The sequence below is a fragment of the Talpa occidentalis genome, unplaced genomic scaffold (assembly GCF_014898055.3).
Source record: "Talpa occidentalis isolate TD23 unplaced genomic scaffold, MPIMG_talOcc4v2.1 talOcc4.2, whole genome shotgun sequence".
Classification (NCBI taxonomy): Eukaryota; Metazoa; Chordata; class Mammalia; order Eulipotyphla; family Talpidae; genus Talpa; species Talpa occidentalis.
This window is the reverse complement of record NW_023602073.1, coordinates 142,682,821-142,697,447: the sequence shown is the minus strand read 5'-3', so window position 1 is coordinate 142,697,447 and position 14,627 is coordinate 142,682,821. Positions and strand designations below refer to the sequence as shown.

The 14,627-nt window shown below is 51.5% G+C and overlaps 1 protein-coding gene across 6 annotated transcripts in view; it reads left to right on the top strand.

Moving 5' to 3' along the window:
• The window catches only part of TULP4 (TUB like protein 4), a 158,192-nt gene that overhangs the window by 52,866 nt on the left and 90,699 nt on the right, over positions 1–14,627 (top strand). For 5 of the 6 annotated variants that reach the window (XR_008552818.1, XM_054697930.1, XM_054697929.1 and 2 more), the window contains one exon: positions 3,731–5,923. Coding sequence is in view for 5 of the 6 variants with exons in the window: in XM_054697930.1 (XP_054553905.1) it covers positions 5,672–5,923 (252 nt within the window). In the remaining variant the exon portion in view is untranslated. The remainder of the gene's footprint in view (positions 1–3,730; positions 5,924–14,627) is intronic. The other variant, XM_037520588.2, reaches the window with a different exon arrangement.

Below are 14,627 nucleotides of genomic sequence, written 5' to 3'. Positions count from 1 at the left end.
CTGTTAGATTTTTGTTCCCATTTATTCGCTTGAGTCATGATTAAGTGGCATGTAGTTTTTTTTCTTGAAATGTCTACCTTATTTGTTGAACATATGTGGTGCTTTATAATTTTAAAAGTTTGGTTAAAAACCATTGCAACAGGGGCCTCCCCTGGTGGCACAGGTGGTTGAGCGCAGCTCTGTGAAGCTGTCCGCAGCCTCTGCAGAGCAGGTTTGATCTCAGCCGACCAGCGAGATACCTACATGGTGCCGTAGACCTCTCCTGTCATGTACGCTGCGCCCCTCAGCAGTGTGTTTCAATCAGTCTGCCTGTTCTGCTCCCTGCTCTGTCTCTGGTGAATCCTCTCACCCTCCTGCACATCTGGCCTGTATCCTGGTTCTTGTGTGCATGAAAAAATAAATCTTAAAAAAAAAAATTGCAACATATATAAAATGAGACTCTTGTCTTGCATTTACTATAGAAATCCTGCTTTTAGAATGTTTTTTTAAAGGCTTCACATTTAGGAGAGTTGGCATGGATCAATAATGTTCAGACTTCTCGCCTCAGGGCCCCTTTATATTCTTAAAATTTTTTTGTAGATCACAAAGAGCTTTTGTTTATGTGGGTGTTAGCTATTGATATTTACCATATTGGAAATGAAAAGTGAAAAATTAAAAATTCCTAATTCACCAACAGAAATACCAGGAGTAATATATTTTATGAGAAGTCACTATATTTTCTAAAGAAAAAATTTGTTGAGAATGACCTTATTTTATTGCCTTTTGGGGGAATATCTTAAGTCTGACTCACTGGATTCCCACGTCTGCTTCTGCCCTCAGTCTGTGGAACGTGCTGTTTCTCTAGAGATAGTGGAGACAGTCTGACCTCACCCAGGTATGTAGTGGGGAAAGGAAGTGTCTTCTCAGATAATCATGGAGCTTTTTTCTCTGATACTGGATCCCAAACCCGGCAGGTGGTTAGTATCATGAAGGTTAGTAGCAACATGGAATTTGTACCACATCCTGATATTTTTTTTGTTGTTCTTGTACCTTGAGTGGTTCTTTCACCCAAGCATACTTTGTATCATCACCCATTGGTCATTTTGAAAAATACTAGTCCACCAAAGTATGAGAAGCTTCCAAATTTTGCCACGCTGTGTGTTATGAAACACAGTGTGAAAGCATCACTTTTTACCAGTGCCCCCTCCGGCCGCACATGGAAGGTCTAAGTCATGCGGAGCCATCAGACTCGGGGATAGAGGTGCTTTTCCTAAAATTCTGATTTTAACTTGAAAGCTCAACTTTCATCATCACAACCAGTGCTGCCCGTGGTTCCCCTCTGCTGACCGGCTCACTTGGGGCATGTTGAAGAGCTGCCTGCCAGAGAGAGACCCAAACTGAAACCCCACAGTCTGCTCTTCTCTCCAGGGCACGTGGGATCCCCCGAGAAAGTACCTGTTGAGCTGGCAGGTCACAGCTGTGACAGTGCCCCCTCTCCCCCCCCCCCCCCCCGACTCGCTGGACGGCTGGAGTCCAGGACATTAAACGACTGTTTACTTAAGGATCTAGGTTAAATAAAATTATTGACTCTTCCTGCTACATCGAGAACCTTCTCATGTGAAGCTGTGTTTATTTTAATCCTGCGAGCACGGCAGCTGGGCCCCTGCCTGGCCCCTCTCAGAGTGCTGCAGCCTGACTCTGACTGGTACCTGCCGTGTGGCTGTCACACGGCCGAGAAGAGTATGACGTCTCAGTGTCTCCGGGAAAGGGATTTTGACCTTACAGGCCCCCAGGAAGGCTTCGGGGACTGAAAGTTTACTGCCGTTTAATGAGGATGCTGTAATGGTTTTAAGGCCCAGGTGTCTTAAGCAGCCACGTTTGTCTTCCCCTCGGGGACACTGCCCCGAGCGGACGGGGCCCTGGCGGTGTAGCCTCCTTGGCTTTTAGGAGAAACAACAAGGCCTTAATGTGAATTTCACAGCTTTTGTTTTCACTTCTCCCCCAAGTCCAAGTGCTTCCTGAGAGAATGAGTGTTTGGATTTGTAGGCACATGTGGAAAATATGCACGGGGCCTCACCTGCATTAGGGCATCTCGAGGGAATTGTGTGTGACTGCTGCCTTGGTCCCGCCTGCCACCACCTCCAGATACCTGTTGAAAACCTAGAATGTGCTGGGCCCTGGGCTGGGGGTATGAGAGGCCGAGTCCCCGGGGCAGGGGAGATTTTGGGGAGCGAGCCGCCAGGGTGGAGATGTGAGGGGAGGGAAGGACACAGTCCTCAGGGCCCCGAGAGAGGGGCCGGCTGTGCTGTGGTGACCCCGCTGGGCGAGGGGGGTGGTGGGAAAGGCGCACAGGTGCAACCCACTTGTGGTCTTGCTATGACTCGGCCCTGCAGGCTGGGGCTCCCAAAGTCTGGTCCCCAGGGCAGCTGCCTTAGCATCTCTTGGGACTTGGTTTGAAATGCAAGAATCTTGACTCTGCTTCAGTGTCAAGTATTTTGGGGTGGAATTGGTTCACTAGCCCTTTGGGGAACTGGGGAGTCCCTGCCCAGCCTGGGGGACAGCATGCCAGGCTCTTCAAACAGCCTCCAGGTTTGCTTTTTTTGGGGTAAGTTTTATTTTTACATTGGAAGAACCTCGGTTGATGACACTGCTGGGACTCAGAGGTATTGGTTCACGCTTCTTCAGGTGTGCTAGCTGCACCACGCCCGCTGCCATCCTCATAATACCCACCCCCGCCCACTGTGGCCCACCGTCCTTCCCCTTCTGGTAGCCTCAATTCTACAATCAGATTTCTTGGGTTGGTTTTGGTTTGATTTTGTCTGACCCTTTATTTTGTTTCTTGATATTTCACACCTGAGTGAAACTATTTTTTTTGTTGTTGTTGTTGTTTTTCTTCTGATTTATTTCACTTAGCTTCCTCTCATCCTATCCGTGTTGTTACAAAATGGCAAGAGTTCGTCATTTTTTATAGCTGAGTAGTACTCCAGTGTGTATACATGCCCCACCTTCTTGGTCCACTCCTCTGTCTTTGGGCAGCCAGGCTGTTTCCATAATGAGCTATTGTCAATAGTGTCGAGCCTTCAGTTTTAGAAAGATCATTTTGAGGGCCCTCCAGAAATTGGGGTGCTGTGGGGAAGTTAAGGACCGTGCCGTCCATTGTCTTTGCTGATAGGCAGTGGTCTTGGACCAAAGATGGCAAAAAGGAAGAGAGGAGGGCTTTGTTGGAGGGAGATTTTCTCGGACTTTATTGCTGGTAGAGGACTTCAAAGCTGAGAGAGCAGCTGTACCTCACTGTGCCAGCAGGTTCCGGGGGTAGGATGGCCCTGCCACCTTGCGTCTTGAGGATTCCCTTTACTGACAGTGAAAGCTTCAATTCTGGCCACTTGCCAACTTGCCCAGGCCTCCTGTGTCTCCCTTTTGGGGATCTCTGCTCACCCCAGGATGAAGGCCTTTCCGAGTCAGGATTTAGTCTTTAAAAGGGCAGTGCTGTGTGGAAGAGGGGAGCTGGGGGCCTCGTTCAGCTGGGCTGCGCCTTGAGCAGGTCTCGTGAGGCGTGCCTGGCGCTCACAGTCTGTCTGTATGTCACATGTGTCTGTAAGGGGGGGGGGGCGCGTGGCCTTTCACCGTGTGAATCTGTGTCGCATGTCAGTGTAGAGGTGGGTCTCCAAGTGCACTGACAGCCATTATTCTGTGATAACCTGTGTGGAGTACTTTAAGGTGTTTTTAAAAATAGCCTGTTTTCTTTTTACAGATTTGTAAGACTCCAGGGCCTTCAAGCTGTGATCCATCAGACAGTTCCTGAGATGCCTGGGAGGGCACCCCTTGCGCCTGCCAGCTGAGGAGTGTGTCCATGCACATTTAAAGCCACCTCCTTAGACAGACACATCGACACAGAAGACGGGCTCCTTCTTGCGCACATTGGAAGAGCTTTACAACTGATGAAAATTAATTTAAGAATCAGATGGAGCAGCACGGCACCTCCGGGCTCAGGTGCCCGGGGAGAGAATTGCGGCAATAATCACCAGCTCCCCATATGGGCGTCACGGGTGAAGAAAGTTTGTAAAAAGAAGAGAAAAAAAAACTTGCACAGACCAAGCCTCAAAAATACCTCTCCATTTTAAAGCGAGGAACTCAGTGAGAACGTGACGGGGAGGAGCGTGGCTTCCAGCTCCGCAGCGGGGAGTAGGCAGTGATTTTGCACTTTATTTTTCAGTGGGTCTGGTGATTTGGACAGATTTTAAAATTCTGGACTTAAAAGTCACTCTTGCCATCGGGGTTCTGACTGGAGGAAAGCGAGTTCAGGTGTGCTGGGGCACATTTGGGTGAAAAACTGATTCCTTTGCCATTTTTTAGTTAACTGTGTTTGAGAAGTTTTAATCTGTCTCCCTTCTCCTTTCCCACATCTCTAGGATAATCTCTTGAGGCAGTAAATCAGACCGATAGTTATAAAGTAGACAGCAAAGAGACCTGGGCAAAGCTGCTTGGCCTTGGCCTGTCCATGGGGCGTTTGGAAAGAGTCCCCGAGGGTGGGCAGGAGCAGGGCTGCCGCCTGGGCGGGGCCCACAGACTCTGTGGGGAGTAGTCGGGGCAGGGCCTGCTCTTGCCTGTGCTCTCGTTTTAATGGATTCTCTTCCCGGTTGAGTCCAAAAAGATTTGCCCATAAGAGGACTTGATGGACTTAATTCTGACGTTACCATTTTCCCTGCAAGATGGAAACGTCTGATCCTTAGGAGCAGGAAAGGGAGAGCGTCTAGGGGAGGGAGGAAGGGACTGGAGGGGCCTGGGGCTCGGGGCGGCAGGAGGACCAGGGCGTCCTGGAGTCAGCACTTGGCTGCTCAGAACGCTCTTGCTCTGTGTGGTAAAGGGCTCTCCCGCCCCATGGCACTGAGGGGCGCTCGGGGCTGTGGAGGGGCAGTCGGGTGAGGCCCTGCGCTCTCTGGGGACACAGCCACCGGTGGGCAGAGCAGGCTGGGCTCTGAGGCGGGAAGTTTCTGGTTCTGAACAGTAGGGAAAGTTGTTTTTTTTCCTTCCTAAAATTTGATTGCTGTCTGCACAAACTCTGGCCTGTTCTGCACGATTTGTGTGCCTTTCTTCCCTTATGCAATCTTTTTCAGCTTTGGCAGCAGAAATTTGTCTAGTTGAGAACACCTGCCAGAGGGTGGCCTCGGAAGGAAGATGCCCCGTGTGCTCTGTCTCTGCATCTGAACTCGTGAATTCCAGCTCGAGGGATTCTTAAAGCCTTAAGTTACTTGAAATCTATGTATTTGCAGCCCTCTGTCTCTGGAACCCCATTCATTCTAAACTGGAATCTCAGGCTGAATGAGAATAACCCAAGTCGAGAAAAAAAGAGGAGAACTCAGTCTTTCCGTCGCCACTTATCTCCAAAGGGTCAGCCCTCTCTTCCTCTAAGGACTTGAAACTGAAAATGGACCCCACTTTTTTTTAAGCATTGCCTTTTCTTAGCAGACTGCCATCATCTTTTATAGAGGAATTTTTTCACTATGCACTTGGTGGATCTTTATAAAACACTGACCTTCTAATTAGCTTCAGGTCAGTCCTAATTAAAGGCGGTCAGGGAAAGCAGCGCCAGCAAACCACAGAAATCAAGCCCGTTGCCCAATGAAAGGAATAGGTTTAGGGTTTTCGGCATTTGGCGTTGCTGCTTAGGTGGACGAGCCTGGTGGCGAGCAGCATGTACGCGGCGGTGGAGCCGGGACCTGTGCTCTGCAGCGACTCCAACATCCTGTGCCTGTCCTGGAAGGGGCGTGTCCCCAAGAGCGAGAAGGAGAAGCCGGTGTGCCGGCGGCGCTACTACGAGGAGGGCTGGCTGGCCACGGGCAACGGCCGGGGTGTCGTGGGCGTGACGTTCACCTCCAGCCACTGCCGCCGGGACCGCAGCACCCCGCAGAGGATCAACTTCAACCTGCGGGGCCACAACAGCGAGGTGAGCGGGGCTGGCTTCCTGGGGTCTGGGTCCCCAACCTTTCGGGGCGTGGTCTTGAGTACCCCCTCCCCGGGGTGCAGGCTCGCAGCTGAGTGAATTGTGTGTCCTGCGTTCCCTGGGAAGGTGTTCAGGTGACGTGGCTCCTGGCCCGCATCCTTCCCTGTGTGTGGTGTGTTTCTCGAGCATCCTTGTCCTCCTCTCCCAGTAGGGGGTGCTTCCTGGCGGGGGCAGGGGTGGGAGAATGGGGGGCTTTCGGAGCAGGGCCAGAGGTGGGATGAAAGTCCCTACCCACCTGTCGCAGGCTGGACTTTGTGCAGTCCCTGGGCCCATGGCTGAGAGTCAGCGGTGGTGGAAGGGGGCCGTTGGCCCCGCAGAGCCGGCACCTGCTTTGCTCTGATGCTGCTCCTGCATGGGGCTGCGGCTCTTTTCCGGGCAGGTGCACAAAGAAAGGAGCTGGACAAAGGTGAGAGAAGTGATCCACTGGGCCAAGCGGCAGTTTTCCCAGCTGTGGGGTATATACTGTTGAGACCGCTATGCGGTGCAGATGTACACAGCCCTGTCCAGGCTTCTAAAATATGAACAGTGTCTATCTCTGTGAAATTCACGCGTCGTGGCTGTTGTGGCTTTGGCATGGGGTCCCCAGCCTAGACCGTCATCGGTGTGCGGGCCTCACAGTCACTGGCTTATCTGTATTTTCTGATGAAAAGCACATCTGGACATCTGACTCGATGGTTATTGACTGTTAAAAAGGAAGCAGAATGGTTGCGAAGTGCAGCGTATAGTGAATCGCACTAGTTTTAAGTGTACACTTCAAGGCTTATTTTACGGACATGGCCGCATCCTCACCCACATCACCTCCAGCCAGATCAAGTCAGAACATTTCCATCGCCCTCACTGGGACCTCGTCAGGCTCTGCACCCCCCAGACAGGTGCCCCAGCATGCTGTCCCCAGGGGTTCATCCCAGTCGCTCTGTATCCAGCTCCCCCCTCTCCACATGGGGTACACGAGTCCCCCTGTCTGTAGGTCTGTGCTTGTTCCTCTTAATCGATACTGGGTTCCCCTGCAGGAAGAAGCCCAGTTTCCCTGATTCTGTTGGTGGGCTTTGGGGTCACTCCTGGCCCCGCTGCTCGGGCCCTGCCTGCGGTGGGCATCTGTGTGCATGTCTTGGCTCTGAATCATTGCACGCAGAGGGGAATCTCTGAGTCAGGCAAACAAGCCTTTCAGCAAGAGCGGCCCAGCTCTCCCGAGCCGTGGCGTACTTCACGCCCCCCACCAGCGCGGGCGGGTTTCAGTTTTGTGAGAAGCTTCTTTTGAATTTTTCAGGTAAAGATGGGCTTTATGTGTGGAATTACGCTCTTTAGACACTTGCCGAGTTCCTGTGCACGCCCGCAAGCACATGTACATCCGCGTACCTGTAATTTTGAAGTGGGTGCGCTCTTTCAAGGTATCTTTTTCTAATTCTGTACAGTGATTTATAACCACACCCCCCACCTTTTACCTCCCAGAACCGGTGGTCTGGAGTCTGGCTTGGCGTGGCTGGACCCTTGCTGGGGTCTCATGAGCCCGGCGAACGCGGTGATCAGCCAGGATGGTGGTCCCGTCTCCGGCTGGTGGCAGCAGTCAGCTCCTTGCCCTTGCAGCACTGAGGGCCCCCCGGGCTGGCCCTGCCACTCACTCAGCAGACCGCTGTGTTGCGGGGGTGATGCTCTGCTTAGCCGTCTGCTCTTGTGGTTTGGTCACACTCCCCGGGCTTGACTTGCTTACCTCCCATTGTTTAAAATGTCATTTAGTTAGTTTTATTTCCTTTAACTCCTTAGGCCACCTGCCTGGCCCCTTCCCCACCATTTTGCTGATGCCACCGGTGCCTCATTTACACCAAAGCAGTGTTCCTGGAGCCCCAGGGTCTCAATCCTGCTTGGCGACTCGGCCCCTGGTGGAGCTGAGGTGCTGCTGTCTCACTTTCCCGAAGACCACGCGCCCCCGCCTCTCCTCCTCCCTTTCTGACCTCTGCTTTCCACCCTTTCTCATCGCTGCCTCTTCCCGCCTCATCTTCAAATGTCGGAGGGCCCCAGGCATGTCTGGTTTTCTGCACCGTCTCTCCAGGTTGGCGTTAAACCCGGCTACATGCTGCGGGTTCTGAGTGTGTGTCTCCTGCTGGCCGCCTCCCGGCCTGAGGTCCCACGCCAGTGGGGTACGTGGCTTCTGTCACGGAGCACCGGAACCAGGGGGCTTGCTCTCCCCCCACCGGCCTGTCCAGCCCAATCTCTTCTCTATCTCAATGGGCACCCGAGACCAGCCAGGTGGGCTGTTAGTCAGATGCCATCTCCATTGTCTTTCTAAGGAAGAATTAAGCCCTCAAATTTCAGGCTTGCATGTCTGTAGTGCAGGCAGCAGGGCGGAACCGGCAGAGGAGAGTCCTGGAGCCCTCGGTAGCGTTTCCGGGCTTTTAATTATCTTTCTACACCACTTGTAGTGAGGTAACCAGGGTCAGGGCAGGCAGGGGAGCTGGGGATGGGCAGGGTGGGAGGCTGGCGCATCCTCCTCACCCCCCCTCCCCGCTTCCCTGCTGGGTCCTCGTCCTCTGTGACCCGGTCCTATATACCCAGCCTCCAGGCCCAGGTGCGCCCACGCCCACTCAGGCATGCCCATACCACACTCCAGGCATCCACCTTCAGGCGTGCCTGCCCCAAGCCCATAGTCCCAAGCTGCAGGTGATAGCCACAGAGGCTAGCGGTGCAAAAGCCTGAGCATCTTCATTTACCCTACAGTGTCTAAAAGTATCTTAATTCTGCTTTCATGCTTGATTGATAGCTTGGCTGGGTTTAGTTTTCTAGGTTGGTTCTGTCAGAATTTTGAAGGTACTTTTCATTGTCTTCAAACTCACAGAGTTACTATCGAGAAGCATGGGGTTTAAGAGCTCGGGTCCTGAGCTAAATTCTGATTCCCAAATTTTCACTGTATTATTTATTTATTTTCTTACTAAAATCTTCTGATGTGAAATGGGGTTTCTAAGTAGTACTTTGCTCCTGCGAGGCTTGTGGTGAGGACTGAGTTAATATTTGTAAAGCACTTAGAGCAGTGCCTGGCACATCATGTTGGGGGTCTTGGTGACATTGGCTGTCCTTCTTATTTTTATGTAAACATAAAAAGTACCTGGAAGTTTTGGCATCTGCTCTTTACCCTAGATACTCTGAAATGTTGAAAGCTGTTTAAGCATAATGTATTATAAAACTGGAATCTCTCTGTGTGCATGTGTGCATGGGGGAGGGGTGTTCAGCAAATGGGCTTTATCGTGGAATAACCTGGGGGAGAACCAACTGTTTTGTTGCCACCTGCCAAATGCCGGCATCTAAGCATATTTTTCTGGGGTTGTTCAGTTCCCAGTTTCTTTAGATAAGGCTCTTCCTGCGCTATGCCTGTGAGTGCTTGTGTGTGTGCGTGTGCGTGTGCATATGTGTGTGCGTACCCATTTGAGCACGCTGGGGAGAGGTAGCAAAAGTAGAAGCAAGAGGAGGCAGGAGTGTCTTGGGGTGCTTGCTGTGCCAGACTGCCTTCTCAGAGCTTTTGCTCATCTAATCCTGATGCAGCTCTGTGATCTGACCTGCTCGTGTCTTTGTCGATGGGTCAGCTGAGGTAGAGACGCTGAGAACTCACCCAAGGTCACACAGTATAAGCCCGTATAATGCTGCACTTGACAGATCTGAGCGCGAAACTGGGGACTCTCAGGTTATATGCTCTTAACCTCAGAAAGTCACCCCTTTTCAGTTCAGTTCTTGTTACTGACTTTGTGGTGCCCGGTGTCCCCAAGACTGGCTTCTGTGGTTCACTCTTCAGGGAATATGTCGTGGGTGCCTGGTGCTGGGGGATCCCTCCCCACCCAGGGACAGCTGTACTGCTGGGAAGGAGGAAGCAGGGTCTGGCAGCGTCAGGGGCGTGCGTGCCCTGAGCCCTCCAGTTTCAGTCTGCACTGCCCCGGTCCCTGGAGCCTCCTCCTCCCGGCCCCTTGCTCCTGGCCAGCCCCTGCCGTGGAGCTGTCTCCATGCCCATCCACCCGCTGCCTCCGCGTGGGTGGCCTTGACGTGGCGCCTGCTTGTTTTCATTGCTGTGCTTTTTAGGTGATTTCTAAGAAGAGTGTAGGCTCATCTTTATTTTGATCTCTTAAATCAGAAGTCTCCTCTTCAAAGTCTAGAATATAATAGATTTACATTTTATTAAGAAAATAGAATTATCAAAACAATGCCTTTTTTGGTTTTCTTGGGTTTTTTTCTTCTAGCAGTTTGTTTTAATTTTTCCCTCTTCGTAGAAATGAATGGTGATGTTTGGAAGTAACTTGGACATATGAAAAGCATTGTCTTTCGGGGTATTTTTGCTAGAGAGACTGAGGAATGTGGGCACAGGCTGTCATTTTTGGTAATAGCTTCCCAGGGAGGCAGCTACAGGCTGCCTGGCGTCAGCATGGGCGAGAGCGGGATTTTGGGGTACTGGGCAGCGTCTCCTGGTGCTCGTGATTTATTAGCAGGTGGGCCTGTGGCTTCCTGTGCCAGGCTGCTTGCATTTGAACCCAGCCTTCCCGCGTGATTTGGGACACGTCAGCTCGCGGTGCTGTGGCTGCCATCACCGGTGATGCAGCCCCAGCCGGTGTGCGTCGGTGAGCTCACAGCGTCCTAGTCCTCACTCCTTAGCACACTTCCACCCTTGGTGTTGTACCCTCTGCGCTTCCTTTTGAGTTTAGTAGTGGCGCCGGGCTCTCTCTGCTGAGAAGTGGCCTGGGGATTGCAAAGTATGCGAGTGGAATGTGAGGTGGAGGCTGGCCAGGGGTGGGCAGGTGGGAGGTGCCCCTATTGGGAGGGAAGTTGGGCTTGTGCCACAGTTTACTTACAGGTTTGGGATTCTTGACTTGGGCAGCTAATCTGTGTCCTTATCTCCCTGGCATTCTCGACATGGTCTCCAACAGAATCACCGTCCGCCTCCCTCCACCCAGCCCGTGGCACCTGGTGCGAGTGGCTCCCGGGTGCATTGCGGGGTCGGGGTGGGGGGCCTATCGTATTCTTCTTGGGAGTTTTTGTCTACAGGTGCTGAAAGTTGGTTCTGGGATGTGGTCTGGGATGGGGGGAGGGTGTGAATCTGTTCTGCGCAATAGCTTGGTATTTCTAATTGGGGCCACCCACAGGCTTGACTCCCAACTTCCAAAACAAACACGCCCGTGCCTTTTGCCCAAGAGTGTTCTGCTGGGTGTTTTTATTGTACCTTCTGGCAACCTACATTTGGTTCTGTTCCTTGTTGTTGCTGGTTTCCAGGATTCTTACTGGCATTTGTTGAGTTTTCCCCTTGGCCTCATTAGATCTGGTCTCTGTCCTCGGAACCTTTCTTTATCCTGAAATAATCCTGCTCAAGCTTCCGTGAGACCTTCCTCTCTGCGCCCTGCGTGTCATCCGATGACAACGCATAATGCAAAACCTATTTGAGTTTTGTGGTGGCAGGAAGGCACAGAGCAGGATCTCTATGATCCAGGCAGATGGGTAAAGGAGAGTCCTGGAGCCCTTGGTGGCTTTTTCAGGCTTTTATTGAGTTTTTTACAAGGCAGGGGGACCTGGCAGCCTCCCGGCCCCTGGCGAGTCTACTCTTTCTGGGCTCTCCGGCATTCTCTCCAGGTGGTCTCTGCTTCTCTGTTCTCATTCTTCTTCTCATTCTCTGCTGGCATCCCCGTGATGCCGTCTTTATGAGCCCAGTCTCAGCCCAGGTGTGCCCACCTATGCATGCCCACACCTACTCCAGCTGCCCGCCGTCAGGCATGCATGTGGGACCGCAGGGATCCATCATTAATGCTGATGATGGGAGGGCAGAAAAGCCTGATAATTTCACTTACCCTACAATTCATTTCCTCAAGGTTTTCCGCCATACGATCTATACACAACTTTCCCTTGGCGAATATGAACACTGCAGCTATGACCCACAGACGTAAACAATACAACTGAATATATCAATGCAACAAAATACAACAGGATACAAAAAATAAGCTCGGGCTGGACACCAACCTAGTGGCAAAAGAAGATTATTGGCACCAGCAGATGATCTTACTACGTCTGCTTCCGAAGGCACTGCTCATACGAGGGAGGGAACTACTCACAGCATCTGCTGTCACACGCCAGGAACCTTCGGGCTTCCTGGCCTTCTCTGGCTGTAGTCTCAGCCACAAGCCACATACCACATCCACCCCCAGGACACGCTCACTTTTGGATTGGCAATTCTGTACTCTTTGTGGGTAATCGCCCAATGCTCAGGGTTTCTGTCTGCGGCCACTCCAACACTCGGCTGTCATGGCCACTAGTGCGACACGCAGACCCCTGCACTCAGGCCAACCCTATGCATATGGTGCGGGTATCCGTGGACACAATCTCCACATGCGGTCTCTCTTGGGCCCCCTCTTTGGCTGTGGGCTTCACCATAAGCCACGTTCCCCACCCATCCCCCAAAGACAGGTTACTCAGCTCCTCACCCAACAATGAACAGGGCATAACCTGCAGGTGATTTTAAGAGACTCACTGGCCTTCTTTAACACACCTCTGTTGCTTAACAGCCCCTCAGCACCAGCTGGTGCCTTATCTAGGTTGGCTTTTTGATACATCTCTGCCTGGCTGCAGGGAACTGGGCAAGGGCTTCCTCCCTCAGCCGATCTTGGGCTCTTCTAAGCCAGCCCCTTCTACTCTGGCCGTTGCCTCTCTGGGCTGTAGCCCAAGGATTGCTGGGCAGTACACAGGCTGCTTTTGGCCACCAAGGCCCAACGGCCATGCCTTGTTTTTCATCCCCTGTGGTGTACAAACGGTACCATCCTCCCCCAGGGTCCCCAAAACATAACATCAGCCTGCCAAAGTTTTCCTCCACCTTCTGGCAGTCCAAGTCCATCAGTTTTTTTTCCTCGGTCAGCACTGGGCAAGCTCTGGATGATGAGTCGTGGTCCTCTTTCTCCTACGATTCTGCTGCCTTGGGGTCCTGGGCTGGTCCTCTTGGGCCGTCTCCTCCTCCACTGGAGGTCTCGTCCACAGCTTCTGGACCTTGTCCACCTCCTGTGCTCCTGTAGTGTCTTTAGCTCTTCTGGAAGCTCCTGGACTCTGTTCACCTCGTGTGCTGCCATGGCGCCTCCAGCATTGTGTTGGGCTCACAGTCTGCTACTCCTCAGTCCCTCCCAAGGTCTTTAGAGGGCTCCATACCTGACTGCATCAGATCATCCTGCCGACTCTATGTCAATTAGAGGCAGGAAGGCACAGAGCAGGATCCGGGCAGATGGGTGCCCTTGGTGACTTTTCAGGCTTTTATTGAGCTTTTTACAAGGCAGGGAGTCTGGCAGGCCTCCCAGCGAATCTTCACTTTTTCTGGGCTCTCTGGCATTGTCTTGGGGTCTCTGCTTCTCTGCTCTCGTTCTTCTTCTCGTTCTCCAGTGGCATCCCCGTGATGCCGCCCTTATGAGCCCAGTCTCAGCCCAGGTGTACCCACCTATGCATACCTACACCCTACTCCAGGTGCCTGCCATCAGGCATGCATGTAGGACCGCAGGGATTTATTGTTAATGCTATGGCGGGAGGGTGGAAAAGCCTGATAATTTTTCACCTAGCCTACAAGTTTCATCTTCTCTTTCTTTGCTTTTTAAAGTTACAGGGCTTAAGGAAGAGTTAGAACAGGAAAATAACTTGGAAACAGCACTGTTTCCCGGTAGCAGAAATAAATGTTTAGTGACTTTACTTGCAAGATGCTATAAGTTAATGTTTGGAACATGGAATTGATTTTGTTCACACAGAGTTTGAAACCAAAAGTGTAAAAACCATCTATTGTCTTGGTATTCTCACAATTTCAGATGTTTATTTTTTTCCCCTCTTAGGAAATTTACCACAGATGGCAATTGGTGGCTAATTAGGGAATTAGTTAGACAACATGACCGGAGAGCACTTTCTGGTCTCCTAGGCCTTAAAATTTTTCTTTTCCCTTAATTCTACCTTAAAAAAAAAAAAAAAAAAAAAAAAAAAAAACCAAACTAATTATCTACCTATTACAAGATTGCAGTCACCTTGGGGGGTTATAAATTGACATTTTCCCCTAGTGTAGGGTAAAAAGTATCAGGCTTTTCTGCCCTCCTGCCATTAGGATAGTTGATGGAACCCTGCGGTCCTGAATGCATGCCTGATGGCGGGCACCTGGAATAGGATGTGGGCATGCGTAAGTGGCTACTCCTGGGCTAAGACTGGGCTTTTAAGGGCAGCGTCACGGGGACGCCAGCAGACTCAGAGAAGCAGAGAAGCATGAAGCTTGAAGCATGAAGAACCACGAGAGCAGCAGAGATCACTGGAGAGCCCAGAGTGAAGACTTGCTGGGGACTGGGAGGCCTGCCAGCCTCCCGGCCCCCTAGTACTCCTGCCTACTGTGTACCTGGTAAATCCCAATAAAAGCCTGCAAAAGCCACTGCGGGCTCCAGGACTCTCTCCTCCTTTACCCGGTCTGGTGTCTGGTCTGCTGGATGAGAAAACCTGCTCTGTGCCATTCCTGCCCCTATACCTAGTAATGAAATACTTGTTTGGGGAATCAACATCTCTTTCCAAAAAAGCAGTGCTATTTTGTTTTAGATCACCACTGTGTATAATAGAAATATAATAGGAGCCCACGTGTAATTGAAAAATTTCTAGTAGCTGCAGTGAAAAGTAAAAAGATGAAATT